This window comes from Natator depressus, chromosome 6 (assembly GCF_965152275.1).
Source record: "Natator depressus isolate rNatDep1 chromosome 6, rNatDep2.hap1, whole genome shotgun sequence".
Taxonomy (NCBI): Eukaryota; Metazoa; Chordata; order Testudines; family Cheloniidae; genus Natator; species Natator depressus.
Window position 1 is genome coordinate 120,377,867 of NC_134239.1, and position 17,390 is coordinate 120,395,256.

The 17,390-nt window shown below is 39.6% G+C and overlaps 1 protein-coding gene across 1 annotated transcript in view; it reads right to left on the bottom strand.

The window, feature by feature from the left end:
- Positions 1-5,949: 5,949 nt before the first annotated feature.
- The window catches only part of PSMA3 (proteasome 20S subunit alpha 3), a 28,455-nt gene continuing 17,014 nt past the window's right edge, over positions 5,950-17,390 (bottom strand). Inside the window, exons 8-11 of the mRNA XM_074956434.1 lie at positions 10,719-10,765; positions 7,271-7,338; positions 6,924-6,988; positions 5,950-6,113 (exon numbers count right to left, since the gene is read on the bottom strand). Of these exons, the coding sequence (XP_074812535.1) occupies positions 6,069-6,113; positions 6,924-6,988; positions 7,271-7,338; positions 10,719-10,765 (225 nt within the window). The 3' untranslated portion in view covers positions 5,950-6,068. The remainder of the gene's footprint in view (positions 6,114-6,923; positions 6,989-7,270; positions 7,339-10,718; positions 10,766-17,390) is intronic.

Sequence of the window (17,390 nt, forward strand, 5' to 3'; positions counted from 1 at the left end):
ATTTATCAGCCATCTGTGGTTGATGTGAAAGATAAACACCAGGCATGCTTTAGCAACAATACCCTGGCAGAAGTCCCAGCAGTTGAGATGGGCATTCTTACCAGCATGTTGGCCCTTGGACTCTGCTGACTGGGAGGTGGCTACAAACATCTCCTTTTGTTTAGAACTTTGACTAGTAGGTATCTAGTTTCTGGTCTCTAGTTCTGCTCTCACTTGACTCAAGAAAATGTGCTGTCTGTGGTTTGCTTCATAATCTTATCGAAACAAGGCTTCGGTGTATTGACTCACTTCCGTAAAATACATGAGTATTATAATTGGGAATCTGACAAGTCCACTTCTACTAAATACCAGAATAGTGACTATTCAAATACAGAATAAGAACACATACTTTAGGACAGCAGTAAGATTTGCGTGAAGGAAAACGTTTGTAGAATCAGATCAGTATGTGTGTGGTAGGTCACTTTCTGAGAGAGCCATAGATCTAACCACTGTTCGTGATAGAACTGGGAATCTATTTTGGTTTTGTCCTGATCAAGACAATGGACTTTCAACCTTAAGGTATGTGGCCTGATTTTTTTTTTTTTAAAAAAAAATCATCAATGGTGGGTAGTGTATTGGGTGAGAAGACACTGTTTGTAAGGTAGATTGGTTTAGCAGTTTCAATATAGCCAAAGATTTAGGCCCCAAGCCTGTTTCTTTGATAGGGCAATTGTAACCATTATTTTGGCTTTATATAAAACATGCTTGAATTGTCTATAGAGGCTTATACTTCCTATAGGAAATTGTATTTTGTACAAATAGTAAACATTGTGGAGGATGTGGTATTTCAGAGCTGAGGCAGAGATGTATATATTTAAAATATAAGCCTATCTGGAAAAAGTCTGCAGGGAATAATAGACTTTTCACTGTCAAGCTATTATATGGACACAAAGCTGAAAGTATGAACCAGGTGGCTTCCAGAACCCTGTTACTTTGTGGCTTAGACACAGCACTGGATGATACTGGTCTACCTGTTTCCACTTCCAAGCAGTGTTAAAGGGGAATCCTAACAGGTAAGGTGCCAGGATCTTTTTAAACTTCTGGAATAAATGTGCCACAAACTGTGGAGAGAGCACCAAGGGACAAGTAAGATGTCTAGTGCATGCCATAAACTTGTGTGAAGATGTTCCGGACTCTCCTCCTGCTCATCAAGAGGAAACATATGGGAAGAACTGAGAGTTTTAACAGTAGTTGGCTGTTCTGTCACAATAGTTTATTAGAGAAGGACTTGGCTACACCAAAAGGAAAGTGTCAGAATCTTGGCATCTGGACTAAAGAGCAATAGCACGTTTGGTGCTCTCCTAAGGCATATATTTTTAGTCAGAAGCAACAGTGCATGAAATGTTCAACTGCCTGTGAAATCCTGAAGTGTTTTGGAATAGCGCATGTGACTACAACCACTCTGAGTGGACAGTTACGTATTTTTGTGCTGTTCCATCAAGTATTACCATATATGGCTAGAGCCTGGATTGTCTAGATTTGTCATGTCTGAAGCAAAAAGAGGAAGCTGCCTGGTGAGCCCAAAGATGCTATTCTGATATTCTGGAGGGGATGTAGCTTTCCAGTAGCTGTGGGTACAAATATAGATTATCTAAATAAGATGATCCAAAGTAAAAGCGCCACCTGCTTGCTCAAGTAGACTGCTAAGAATTGGGTGAACTTTTCACCCTGGCACAAAGCATCAGATTTAGGATTTGATTTTACCTTAATTTTCAGGGTTTGCCTTTAGGCAAATTATAGCTTGCTTTTCCCTGAAACTTTGACTACTGGCCTCTTGAGCCCTATCTTCATGGGGGTTATATGCTGGCCCCGTTACAAACAGAACTCAGTACTACCTATATTTGTCATTTGCCTGGTTTTAATGTACTTTATAAATCTTACGTAGACAAAAATATTAAAGGGCTCAAAGAAGACGCGCAGAAGGCAATACAGGGCAACTAATCACAAGCCAGCGTGGTGCGCTATGAAACTACCTAAACAGGGAACATTTCTTTCACTGTCAGATGTGTACAGTTAAGACAATTGTCATTAAATAGGTGCATTTGTAGTGTCAGATTCTGATATTACAACTCATCTAGGGCTGTAAGTAGTTTAATCTGAGACCCCACTAGTATTTCAACTTACAGTAGTGTATGTGCAGAGAGATTTAATTATGTAGACCACTAGGGCAACAAACTGCTGAACTACATTTGCAGAGAGGTGGTTTTTTGCAGGACTAGAGGGAGCAGCATTGTTTGGGAGAGAGAAAACCAAGGACATCCGCACTGAACACAAAATTACTTACCTGGGCCCGGTGTCAAAGCACTGAAAGTGAGGGATGAGTTCTTTAACAAGCATCCACTATTGCTGGTGCGAGAAACCAATGCTGTATTGCTAAAATTCCCAAACTTGCCATGGCTTCCAGTGGTTTGAAAGCATTTGTTTATATCCCTGGCTGTTTTCATACTGTCAGCAAATGGCATGATTTGTAAGGTCAATTTTGCTTTTTTCTACTTGTGATTCTTTAGTAGCTACTCTCTTAAAACAACGTTTTATAATTACAAAGCTTGAAATGTTTCAGAGTAGCAGCCGTGTTAGTCTGTATCTGCAAAAAGAAAAGGAGTACTTGTGGCACCTTAGAGACTAACATTTATTTGAGCATAAGCTTTCATGAGCTACAGCTCACTTAGCTGTAGCTCACAAAAGCTTATGCTCAAATGTTAGTCTCTAAGGTGCCACAAGTACTCCTTTTCTTAAAGCTTGAAATGCAAACTTTCAGATCATGGAAGGCATTACTTTCTAACTAGTCAGTCACTAATGTTGATGACTGGTGCAGAGGTATTTAAATTTGAAGAGTAGTGTGCTTTCTAAAGTACTGGTCTTGAACTAGTGATCAGAAGTATTAGGTGGTTATATCGTGGTGATGTGTGGTATGTTTTTAATGCAAGTGTTAATGAGCTATTGTCAGTGAACTCTAGTCTTGGCAAGTAGTCCCCAATATAAATAGTACATTCTATTTGGAGATGGAGAATTATATCAATTTCATGTGTCTAAACTCTTTACTAGCACTTACTCCATTTCTTAAGGGTGCCATCTACTTAAATGCCAGTACTACCATAATTCTCTTGCATTCAACTCCTGGCTTTCTATTGCTTAAATTTAGAGGAATCCTTGCACTAAAATGGTTGAGCAATTTTTAGAAATACTTGTCCTGCACTGAGCTCTCTCCTGGCGGCAAAACGCAGTTACACGAGCACTTTCAGAGTGGTACAGGTGTGCCGCGCTGTAAGCTTGTAAGTGTAGGCCTGGTCTTAGTGAAAATGCCTGCTCATGCTTTGGTTGGATGTTTAACTGAAGTGTATAGTTGATCTTTATAAGGTGGTTGGCAATATGGCAACAAGCCCTCTCAATCAAGTTAGCCTTTAAGATCAAGTGATCTTGTCTGGGGGGAAAAAAGGCAATTTTGAGGAATAAATAGCCTTGGGGAGAATCCAACAACTTTCAGATAATCCTTGGACCATACAGGCCTCAATTTAGTTCCCTCAGACAATTAAATCAGTTTGTTGGTACCTCTTCTAGAACAGGAACTTGTTTGTTTGGTTTTTTTACACTCTACTTGTGGTGTATTTTAAAGCTAAGTTACTAACTTGCATAGCTTTCTACTGACAATTAACAAAGCAGCCTTGGCTCCTGTAGTTTTTTTAAACTAGATCCAAAACAGTGGCATTTAAAGAGGTAGTATAATAACTGCTCATTCAACTGTGCACCCTTCTGATAAGTATGTTTGTGTATTCCTGCCTTGAGCCAAGCACTCCATATATAGCTGAAATGAAGTGTACTCAGCAATAGCTAAGGTTAGGAAGTGGAAAACACAGCTTAATTTGCAAAAACCCATATAGCCATCTCTTCCCTCAAATGTTTTTAAAAAACAGTAACACTAAATTGAGTGAAGTTGAAGCAAGAAGAATTAAGATTTGAGGCTATATTTGTGTCCCTATTACCAAAATATTAGAGCACCTCCATGTGTTTATCATGCTCGCTCCTGATGAGGTAGTGTATTCTTATCCCTATTTTACAAATGGTGAATGGAGACCTACATTACATGACTTAAGGTTATAGAGGAAGCCTCTGGTAGAGCAGGGAATTGAACCCAGATGTTGAGACCCTAGTAATCTAACCCCTGGATCATCCCTTAGAAGTAAGTACTGTAGAGGTCAGGGGAGAGCCTCATTTAAATCTTAGCTCCTGCTTCCAAAAGCCAGGCTTATTTTATGCCCAGGTAGCTTCCCTCTCTTGCAGTAAGAAGCAGACTAATGTAACACTTGTATGTTGTTTTAGACAGCACTTTCACAATATGCAGCACTTGCCTTTCCTAAACTCCATGTGTAATGTTATACTGACCTAAGAGAAATGCATTAGATGTCAGTCATATGTAGCAGTCGAATGGTACTATTCTACTTGATGTGCACGAGCGTAGCTGTTGCTACTGTATTACAGTTAGACATACCCAGTCTCTCCCAGATAAAGTTTGTCAGTTCGAATGTATGTATATTCTAGACATGACTGGCTATAAAACTAATGCAAAGATGAAGTAAGCTTGCATTATCTTTCAGTAAATGCCAACTGCACAATCCAAGCTAATATAAACACATTCCCTTGATATTTTGATAATGCTAGATATTTAAATCTAGACTTGAAGATAGCTCTGCATATCAGCTTAATGAGAGGAGGTACCATACTACCCTTGGAGTAAAGGACTGCATAACCATCTTTGGTAATTAACCATCACAACAGCTGGTTCAAGTCACTGTGTCAGAGAGGGAGACTATCCGCTTTAGTCAGTTACAATGACAAAGCGAGATTTGCACTGAAGTATTAGACTGGGAGTTCTCCATTCAAGAAAAGGTAGGCTGGGCCCGGCCTAACTTGGGGTGGAGAGCACCTTGTCATGGGGGGGTAGGTAGTTGTCTTCTGGGTGCAGGCAGCTAAAATAGCAGTAATCCAGGTAGGGCTGACTTGATTCCCAGTTATCTTTTGTGGTGTGCTAAATTCTGATAATAGGACTGTTTGACAAACTGGCACCAGGGTTTGCTTACCCCCTCTGAAAGCAATACTAATGAATGGAGCCTCACTGGCCCTGAGAGGTAGGCAAGTGTTTTGCAAAGTTGAAGGGATTTGCCCAAAGAAGTCACAGGTTTACAGTCCACTGCCTAAACTACAGGACTGTTTTACCTTTCCTTAAAAAATTTAATGGTTGATGTTACAGGAATAAATGGAGTGTAAAATCCATTTGAAATGGTTTCAGGATACAGTAGCTACAATACAAACTAACTAAAGACCAATATCTTAAGGCTTGTCTACACTAGAATGCTCTAAATACCCTGGGGTAGACGCTACTGGGACAAACTAAAAGGTACCTAGTGTATATTGATGTACATTAACATGCACTAGGTACATTTGTACCAGTAGGGTTTACATGAGGCAGTTAGAGTGCAGTATTTTAGAGCACTCAAATTCACACCCCCTATAAACTGGACTGCTGTGATACTATTATTCAGGATAGAATTGCAGTGTCTTCAACTTACAGACTTCATGTATAGCTTTACTAGTTAACTCAGAGTTAGACTGCTTTCACATTTCTTTTGAAGTTAAGAAATAGCACTAGCTATCTACTCAATTGAAAAATGAAGGATAGTTCAAGTTTGAGTATTGTCTTTGATGTACATAAAGGTGAGACAAGTATACTGGTGCACTCAGATGACATTTGGTAACCTGGTGGTTTTTCCTCTATTTCACTCTTGACACTATGGTCTTTGGCACAAAAGTTTACTAAAATTCATGCTTAGAGGCAATATCTTATCTTTTTTCATAGGTCAACACAGCTATGTCCAATTTTCAAATGAAGTCTGAACCATGATCTGACAGTAAATGGGAAATTTATTTTAGTGCAAGTTAACATCTTTCCAGCAAGTAAATAATAATCCATGGTTAACCCATTAACCCCTTCTACAAATTAAGAAAATTGAAACTTGTCTTGAAGTAACAATGTGTTACATATTGTCGTCATCTGATTCATCCTCCTCTTTCAAGGACTCCTGTTTTGAAAAGAAAAGGCATAATCAACTCCTAGGTCTTGTTCAGTGGCTGCCTGGCAAGTCCTAGAAGTCAGCCTACATTTGACAAAGTGTCTGATTCTTTAAAGCTATATATCTGATATAGTCATTTACACTAGTTCACTATAAGCGAGTAGGAAATGTTGGTATGGTAATTGTATTGCATCCACTTTGTACAGGTAAACTAAAGCAGTAGAGAACAAGGCCCCATATTTACATGGATTGCATAGCACCGTGTGGCAGTCAAGAACAGTGTTGCATGGGAAAGTGTCGAATACTGCGACTTCAGTGTACAAAAAACACTACTGAAGTGCAGCCATCAGCTTCCAAAACAAATACAGCACTAATACATGCTCCGATTGCTTCTATTTTTCCTAGTCAATTTGTGTTTTAAAGGGTTAGTGTACTGGATATAACTCATCATTAGTACTACTGTCAGTTCGCTCAGTTAAAAATTAATCTGATGCATTTGGTTTCTTATTATTTAGGCAAGGAGAAACATGCCTGCTGTATAAGACTTGAACCATACATTGTTGAATGCACAATGTGACCAGCTAAAGATGCCACTGGATTACTTTCTTTCTATTCTTCCTTTCAAAGTTTCAGGTAATTGTTTCTGAAACATTTTAATCTAAAAAACCCCCAGAGTAGGTTTGTCTCATAACTAATGTACTTAAAATAATGCACTTCTAGCTGCCAAAACGCTATGTAAAGTGCATTTTATGCAGTTTATTCTATTTTGTATTTGTAAAATGGAGTTTTGAACCTGCTAAATAAAATTGTATTGCTTACCTTAGCATATTTCTCTGCTTCTTCTCTGATGTCTTTTGGAACAATTTCATGTTTTCCTTTTGTTACTGTGAATGAAGCCATATTTATAAAGACTTTAGAAATTACTGGTATAAGCACGGAACTTGTAAATCTCAAAGTAGCAAACTTAGTGGATAGAAGCAACAATAGAAACTACAAACATTAACAAGTATTTGTTACTTTCTCCGTAGTATGGGTGGAGTTTAGAATTTGAGTCTTCAATTTGTTTTACTCCCACAGAACTGACAGTTTTATTTAACTTGTTCATTTCTATAGTCAAACACGGTGTAGCTAAAGGCAACAAAACAAGGAAAAATGAAATACATTACTTTCTCCAACCCAGCTGAGTTCAAGTTCAAAAGCTTTATCCTTCACTTCATCATGAACTATGTAGATTCTAGAAAGAGTGAGGAAAAACTGTTTATGAAGAGTTAGCCACTGACATTTTCCCTTCCCAAAGCCAAGGATTAATAGGCAAAATAAACAAACAGTTACGTTACAAAATTCTACTTGCCCCCTCCCTTCTTCTCCTGCTAGTTTGTAGTATCACAGTTGTCCTGTTTTTTAACATGTTTCTGTGGTATGGTAAAGAGGACACACACCAGTATTGTATGTAGTAGTTTTACATTAATGTAAAAAGTAGATGCTGAACATAACATTCCCTTGATCACTTATAGTAGTGTTCACTAACAGTGTAACTTTCAGCAAAGATACCACCCAGCCATTTGGTCTTAACTCAAGCTGTCTCTTATAACCAGTAATAAGCACAGAACAAGTATCCTGATCAAAGATGCAGACAGCATAGCATTTAAGTGACCCCATGGGTATAATGCCTCAACTATTCATGAAACTGAAGCCAGCAAGTAGTTTTCCTAAAACTATATTTCTCCTGCAAGTCATACAAAAATTAATGAAGACTCGGTAAATGCAGTTCAAACTTAAATGTTGTCTAATAGTACACATGTGCATGCACACACCTTGCACATCTGTAGTTAGTAACTTGTGTATAAGCCCCTAGTTACATACAGAACTGGCCAGTGTTACAATTCTAATTCTGCATGCAATCATGGTAACTTATGCCTGTGTTGTACATAGTTCTGAAACTAGCCATCAGCCTATAAAATAAAAGACCGTAACCAGACCGTACGTAACCAGACCGTACGTAACCAGACCGTAGACTGAATCTTATTTCTGTGTCCTGCAAGCACTTAATCTATTTATTCACATGAGGAACACTAAGAAAATGCCAAAGAAGTTAATGTTCTTCAACAGCCCCCTCAAAGCAGTTGCACAAGTTAACTTCCTAAACAAAACATTCAGTTCCAGTTGTTACAGAAGCTTGCATTCTTCAGCGTTTGAATTTAGGATGCTTAAATGCAAAGCTGAAAATGGGTAGTTCTAATGGTGACATTATATCCCTTGTCCTCTAGAAGAGGAGCTAGAACCCACAAATTCACTAATTGCATTGGACCTATGCTCTGGACTTACTTGCCAACCAAGATCAGAGCTCTGAATGCCTCAAAGCCTGCTATTAATCGCATGGAATTGTAGGCACTGATCTTGTTACCTCCACTCGCATGCCCTCACCCCCCTTAGTCTCAAAAATAACAGGTGGATGAGACAAAGTGCTTGCCTCCAACAGCTATCATACTGCTAGTGCAGTAGAGGCCCCAAACTGGTTAAAGGATTGCTGATGAATTGAAAATGTAAAAAGAAAAGTGTAAAGTGCATTACAGCTGCATAGAGTTGCAACATTTCAAGCCTCCAGTACCATGCAGTTCACTTTCCCATTCTAGTTCTTTAGAACAAAAACTGAAAGTTTGCCCCCAGATCATGCAGCTTGAGAGAGTTTGATTCCCCCTTTTCACAGGGCTTCAAACAGGTATCAAGGTCAGAGATCCTACTTAAGTTCTCTGGTTCAGCACATCTCACAGCAACCTGAGACATCTGCTATATGGAACATGCATATGCCCCCCATATTAAAAGGATTCATTCTAGTATATTAATAGCCTTCTAAGATATTGCTACAAAAATACTGGAATTTCATTTGCAACTAAACTTTACTATTAAAGTTTCACAGGCAAGTACACTAGATGTTCAAGAAACTCAGTGTAATTCCTGCAGTGGCTAAAGTTTGAAGGGGAATAGTACTAACCCCTTCTCTGAAGTGTTTGCCGTCTACCATTTAATTCATACAAAAAGTATCAGAGGACAGGCATCACTTTATAAATACCCAGCTGATTAGACCAACTCAGTGCCAGAAATGGAAACTAAAGCCTTGATCACTGAGGAAAAATGTCTAGGAAAGAAAGGGTCAAAGAGATACTGATATGAACAAACATGAAAATACAAAGGAAGAAGACATAAGAGTGAGCAATGTGGACAGCTACAATAAGCTCAGCAAGAAGACAGTTGGGGATCCCTGAAGGGCCATTTTGGAAGAATGAAGGTGGTATAAAGTTAAAACACCACCCTTACAATGCTGGATGTGAAGAGGTCTCTCACTGACCCTTAGTTAGAAAGAGTAGTGTAACAAGAGAGTAAACTAGCATATTTAGAGGCAGAGGAAAAGTTAGGGGAAGAAAGTGGAGTCACAGACAACTCATGCCAGATTGCACATATTGTTTGATAGAGTTGGAAAGGTCCTGGATTGAGGGGAAGACCGCCATAAGGCAGGTTAACATGTAGGAAAGATTCCAGAACACACGCAGCCTGCTGCTACCCCCAACACTGGACTCAAACACTCCTATTTCTTCAATTCTGCACCCCAGTTCTATTTTCTCTCCTGCCTGTGTTTCTGTGGTTTATAGCAGCAGGGAAATGCGCTCAAGTTCAACAAGAGGTATGTGGCCAGCAGATCAGACTAGGAAGGAAGTGTGACTATCCAGCACTGTCTAAGGTACACAGTATATAAAATACTACTTTAGTCTTAATTACCTAACATGGTATTTATAACACCTGTTTGCAAGTTTAAGGTTTCTAAAGCTATTAAGCTACTCTGCCATCAGATTGGATTGTTAGTTTTCTCCAGGAGTCAGCTAAGTCCTATCATTTCTCCATGCACACAGTAGAAGGCTACATGTCATCTTCTGGATAAATTGCACTGCACTTACTCTAACCAAGCAGTGATGCACCTTAATCAGCTAGCAAGGAGAAGAGAGGGGTGTTAATGAGGCTCTCTCCAGGAACAGTGTTCCTTTCCTTCATTCCCAGATACTGCCAAGCTAGGAAGCACCTGAAACCACAATTAAGTTTGCATAGGTCTATTTCCATATACCTCTGTATTATGAACTATGACCAGCTTCCCTTTCTCTCAAAGTGTTTACATTTAAAAAGAGTAGAAACACAGCCAAAACATTTATCTACACTTAACCCACTGTTCCAAGGAACACCTAAAGTGACTAATGGAAAGGATAAAGATACATGTTTTCACTTGGTTTCTTTAGTGTTGCAAAAAGCTCAAAGTTGACTCGTTTCACTGTTTCCTCTGTATAGTCATGCTGGATATAGATCTTTCACACAGCAAGGAGGGAGGGAAAAACCACACATTTAAAATAGGGAAAGAAGATTCCAAAGCTACCAAAGTTAGTACAGGGACAGCCCTAGGAACAGGAGTAGTACTTTAAGCTTCCAATTTTTTTTTTTTTTTTAAAATGACTCCATTCCATATTAGGGCCAGTTTGCTGATCTACTGAGGTTTGTTTATTTTTCACAAGGAGGGATAAGAGGGGAAAAAAAGAGCACTGAGGATGAAAGGCCAGAAGAAAGGAAACTTACATTTTTGCAACTTCTTTAACAACATCACGGCAAGTCATTTCTTTCATCTGTGGGTGAGGAATGTACATTTTAGTTGAGAATTTAACATTTTGTATTTTTGGAAAACACTTATCCACTAGGGGAAAGCCAGGATAGTGGTAGCTGATCTACCAAAGTATATTACCTATGCAGGAACAAAACAAGAGTATCTCCTGCACAATCCTGCCACAGTCTGTCAAGAATAGAACCAAATTAAATTATCTAATTCTTTATTTTCACTTTTTATTCAAACTGCTACTTTTGTATGAGTCCCAAAAGTTATTCTTTCCCATATTCATTCAGTTAGACAACTCAGAGACACAGATCTTCAGTTTGTGTCCCTTTCAACTGAACAGCTTTGTATAGATCTCAGCATGCATACCTTTACTGATTTATACCTTGATGCCTTTTGACAGACTGTAACTCATGAGACTATCATACCAACAGATGCATCTCTATCTTAGCACCTGTTCTAACACTCATACTTCAAGAGTCTCTAGGGCATTCCTGTTTACATGTAGTGTCCTACTGGTAAATGCTATTCTAATTTTGATAAGACAGACCTTGTGAGGCTGAACAGAGGATTAGTTTTTCATTTTGCAATTTTTCCCTCAAACTCATCTAGTTACAGCAAGTCCTGAAGCAGTCCACTGACAGCTGCCCAAAATAAAGTTTCACACTTGATAATGACAGGTTTCAGAGTAGCAGCTGTTAGTTTGTATCCGCAAAAAGAACAGGAGTACTTGTGGCACCTTAGAGACTAACAAATTTATGTAATGGTAACGTTTACAAAGTTAAATTCCGGGGTCCATGACATGGTACAAGCTCATGTAAAAACATTCATACACATCAGATCTCAACAACCTCCTCCTTTTAGAATAATGGAAAAGCAACACATCCTGTCATGCTGATTTAATGCAGGCACAAAACTAGAAGATCCTCGTTCCCTTTCCCCAATAATTGATTCTTAACGGAGACAGGATCATATCTGGACAAACACTTAAACAACAAGATGGGATACAAGTCTACTGTGCTCCAGCATGACTTGTGCTAAACGTTCACGTGCTGCTGTACGATAAAAGTTCCCTCGTACGCATTAATCTATTCTCATTTCAAAGCAGGGTAGATCAGAGCACACTAGGGAACTTTTAATGGGCAGCAGCAGGTCCAGACAGACATCTCTTGCACAGCAGGCTCGGATGGGGTAGATTTACACCCCATCTTGCCGTGAACTAACTGTTTGTGTTGACACAAGCCCTAAGATATCACACACCAGTATCTTTGTATAACTATTGCATGCACCACAGAACTGATTTTTGCACTTATGCACACAAGTTACTTGTGAAGGAGTGTGAGATCTATTAGTCTTGTGATGTTACAAAGGTTTGCAGGCCACATGCTTTGGCTAGACATTATCCCTGGCCTCCTTTTTCATCTCAGATTTGTTAATCCTGCAGACAATATCAAAAGCTTGACACTGAATTTATCATTCAAAGCGTTACTTGTATCATTCAGTGTTCATATCCAAAGTAATATGTGGGAAATTTAAACATTAGATAGCACATGAATTGTCTCAGAAGAAGCTGAATTTGAGAGATACTAAAAAACATTTCCCTGGGTGAATACAGGGTCACACTCTGAGGTATTAAGTGTTTACAGCTACCACTAGATGCGATTAATACAGTAGTTCTTCATAATGTGAACCACTTAAAATGAAAAATATTTCACTAAAACCACATCCCCTCCCAGCTTCTGTATCTTCATTGCAGTATGCTTAGCTGTTCCCCTATAAATCTTGGCTGTCTAAAATCTGACAGTACTAAGAAGGAAAAGACTTGCTTTAATAGGATAGGTGTAGCTACTTCCTTACCTCTCCCCTCTTTTCTGGGTGTAGATTTTTATATGTAATCTCCGGCAGGCCATATTGTCCATCACTTCAAGTCACCTTGCAGTTTGCTACTTCTAATTTTATATGTTTGGTACAGATTAACTTTTGAACAAGTTTCAAACATGCACCTGACAAATAGGTCAAAGTCTCTGGAAACCTGGGGCTTGTCTCCACTTACCGGGGGGGGGGGGGGGTTTAGGTGGGAATCTATGCACGGCGATCAATCTACCGGGGTCGATTTAGCAGATCTAGTGAAGACATGCTAAATCAACCGCCGGTCGCTCTCCCGTCAACTCCGGTACTCTACTGGAATGGGAAGCATAAGGTTAGTCAAAGGGAGAGTTTCTTCTGTCGACCCAGCATGATGTAAACACTGCAAAAGGTCGACCTAAGCTACGTCGACTCCAGCTACGTTATTCACGTAGCTGGAGTTGCGTAATTTAGGTCGACTGAGTCCCGTAGCGTAGACCTGCCCCTAGAATCCTGAGTGCGGAACATCTACCAGGAAGCATTACAGCCTGAGACTGACACACACACTTTGGATCTGTGTTCCTTCTAAGGTGTGCGCCTGTGCGGCTGCACAGGAGGCCATCAAGTGCCATGCACCAGCCATGCAGTGCACACACAGGTGAGCATGGAGAATGTGTAGGGTGGGGGGGGAGGGGGAGGTGGGGAGCAGTGATGGAGGTTTGGGGGAACTTGGGGCATGCAGGGCTGTGGTGGGGATGGGAGACATGCCTCTCTCCCCCCCAGCTCCAGCCAGGGCTGCGGTGGGGACAGGAGACACGCCTCTCTCTCCCTCAGCAGCTGGACTGCAGCACTGGAAGGGGAGATGCCGACACGCCTCTCTCTCCCTCAGCCAGCTGGACTGCAGCACTGGCAGGGGAGATGCCTCTCCCCGCTCCAGCACAGTATCTTGATTAGCAGAATGTGTTTTCTCACCATCTGATTAGGTAGGAGATAATGCCTCAATAAAACTGTCAGTAGTCTGCCAGAGCAATGCTTCTAGCAAGCTCCACACTGGTTTGTAAAGGTCTTATAAACCTCATTCTTGGCCATTACCTATCATTTAATTTTTTTCACCATTATATGATCTACATTATTTTTTCTCATGCTTTTAAAAAATGGCAAAAATAGTATTTCACTGTTCCTGGCTTACAGTTGCATAAGAGGCCAATTACTTGGATCAGCTGGCAGAAATTTTCTTGCATTGAGGTTAGTCACTGGATCAATATAACACTGTCCCTCAACTTGAACTGTGCTCTGAATTCAGAAATAAGAGCATGTGTTAAGCATTCCATGAAAGCTTTAACTATGAGCCTGAAGGAGTGAGCCTTTCCCATTTATAGATTGCAAAGGAATAGTCTCTAGGTAAGACAAATAAAGCTAAGACAAATTCTAATAAGCATATTTTGGTTGAGCTCCTCTTACGAAAACTAAGGGGTCTGATTGTTGCCGCGTTCAACCCCCATTAGGGTGAATGTCAGCTTTGCACACTTTTGCTGAAATTCATCCAGGAACATAGGTGGCCACAGAAAGTCCCCCAATGCAGCAGAACTGTTGTGGTTACACTCACATGTGACTGGGTAACTGTTCAGTGGGTGCACAGAGAACACTGTACCTCCTACATGTGACCGAACTGGGTTCCCCACTAGTTATGCATAGGCCACTACAGAAAAGGGCCAAGGAATGGAAAAAGGCCATGGTTACAGTGGGTGTGACAAGGAATGTTATTAGACCAGTGTGCAGGAGTCACAGGTCTGATACAGCAACTGCAAAGAGAGTATGTATCTGCTCTGGCCACAGGTTGGGGGTGTTCATTCTGTAACACCCCCCCAGACACACACCGTGCCTCACTTTCCCCATTTTCCAAATGGGAATAATGATATTGACCTTCCTCTGTAAAACACTGATATTTATAAAGGAAAAGCACTAAATATTGTTGGCTTTTTCATTTGAGTTTTAAAAGGACATTACCAAAACTAGGACTTGATGGAAATGTTTTTGTCTGATTTCCAGTGACAACAATTCCCTGTTGTGGATTTAAACCTCCCCTCAGTGTTTGCAAAGCTTTTTGTGGGCCGGAGGACACGTGGTTTATCTAGGGGCCTGGTCCTGCAAAGTATTACTCATGTAACTGTTACTGATGTGAGTGGCCTTATGGAAAGAAGTGGGGAACTTCATGTCAAATGGCAGTGTGCCTGAGCCCATGTGTTTGTAAAGTGCTGTGTACATTTACAGAGCTGTGTGTGTTTCACTGTAATAACCGAGACACTGGAACGTTGTACGTGTCCATGAGAAGCTGAAGGTAAACTTCACCATGCTACTTTAGTTGTCCAAGCTGATCCAGTGTAAAAATATAAACATGAAGATTGAATAGTTTATAGGACTTCTCAAGTGTTTTGTATTGTTAATACAAGAGGATGGTAGTAAGGGGAATTTGAGCCTTAGTGTCCTGATTTAAAAACAGACTTTTACTTTGATTTCTAAATTGCAGTATTATATTTTACATTCAGATGAGACCTTTACAGATGGAGACCTGTCTGAACATTAAATATCGCAAGCATTTTGCATAAGAGGAAAAGATTTTTCCTATCCAAAATTCCCCTTGTCTTTCCAAACTGCTGCACAGTGCTCTCTGTGCTGTTGACCTAGCTGGCTGTTGATCTTTCTCCCCAGAGGTGGCTGTATTTCAGTGAAGCATTTATATGAGGACAATTTGTGAAGCATGTACGGATCCTTGTGGAAGGAGGTTGTGGGAGTGAACAGATAGGTACTGCAAATGTCACCTGAAGACAGACCTTCACTAAGACCCAGCCAGGTACTAGCAGTAGGATGTTGGGAGCTCTTGGTGGGCTAAGGGCAGCCGTGAAAGTATGGAGGTGATGGTGCAACTCCGCATATTACCTCTATATTGGTGCTGCACATAAAATTCATTCTGCACATGGATGGAAAAAATTAGAAGGAACACTGCTTTGCATTACTGTGATAGCTCCACCGAACAGCTGGAGGTTCTCTACAGACAATGACAGCCATGTCAATGTGCGTTGGAGATTATTTTGTTTATACTGAATTATTATGCCCCACTGATAAGATCAGACAATATCTGGAAATATAAGGAAGACATTAGCAGGCTACAATCCTAGCACTACATACAAAGAAAGCATTATTAACAAACACCCTCAGGAGTAAGCTATGTCACTCAAATGCAGCAAGGTATATTCTGAAATTGACACAGCATTGTTTCTCAGATGCCAAGGATACAGTCAGCATTGTCTTTTAGCCTCTATATTTTCAACACAGTGTATGAACATTAGACTGAACTTTTAAGACAGATCTCTGCTCAAATCCAGCCTGACACATATAGTAGATTAAATGAAATTTAATTATAAAAATTAAGCAAATTAAGCAATTTGTTAAGATACAAGATATGGAAAATAGGCTACATTTTAATGGTGGGTCAAAAAAATGTAGCATAAACCAGGACCAAATTAAATTCCCATAGATCTCTAAATTTTAAGAACTGGTAGGTACATTTTCAGACTGCCAAAAAAAAAAAAAAAAAAAAGATGCAGGAGGGAGGTGAAGTGAGCTTTGTTTGTGGTAAATCAGTTTTTTCCTGCTCTTTTAAAGGGCTTACTAGTTTCAGTAGGTTCATGTTCTCAGATGCACTATGTGTTTGTGTATACAGTGTTTTATAGTAAATAAAATGTAAGTTAGACAAGAGAGCTGGAGAGAAATCAAATTAAATTTAAGATCCTAAAACAGTACTGCAGAAGTTATTAGCATGAGGCATGTTTAAATAAACTTCAGCGCAGTCAACCAAAACAAGTATTAGTTTTACATAACTGTCTAAATGCACATTAGATAAATTTAAATGTTTTGATATGAAATCACTTAAGTCTCAAGATAATAAGCAATCCATCTGTATTTTGCATTACTGTAACTCCCACAATTTGGAACCCTTTCATAAAATACTGGGATACCATTTTTAATAAGATTATAACAATTTATACAGTTACATGGTTGATCTAATGCTGTATTAACAGGAAACCAATACACTGTTTAATCAGAGCAGAGCTAAGAGGAGGGAAAAAGGCAGGTTGGTTTCCCCATATCAGCACAGTTTATGGGCACCAGGTTGTATTTTTGCATATGATGTTCCACTGTTCACGTAAGAGTTAGTTGCATTTATAGTTTGTTGACTTATAAGAACTTTCAACAATCCTATCTTACAAGGGGTTTTCTTCTAAAAACAAAATACTTATATGGTATTATAGGAAGATTCAACTGCAGTATTATGGAAGAGAACATGTTGAACTGATATAGTTTCTCCAGTCTCGTAAGTGTTTAAGAAATTGATAGGTTTCAGGAATTCAACAAAAAGCTGCACAAGAGCTTTTTGCTAAATTGTCTCCTACCACCTGGATGTGCCCCAGATAAGCTAGTAAGAGAGTGTTTCTGGATCAAGGCATGGCTGACTGCTGTAAGCCACCAGTATTTTCGAATGCCTCAATCTAATTTTTTACACCAAAACTGGACGAGTTTAATTGTATTTCTTCATAGTGTTCTGATGTAATTCACACATAGGAACACTATCATGCTAAGGTGTCTGGGCGTTCAGTTTAAATAAATATTTTCATGAAGACTTTGTTGTTATTAGTCCATTTCACACTAAGGAGCAACACAACCAGTGAATGAAGTAGTCCATAACTGCAATTTCATTCTTCTCCATTTGCTAGAAACCACTGTTACCAGTTTTCCAC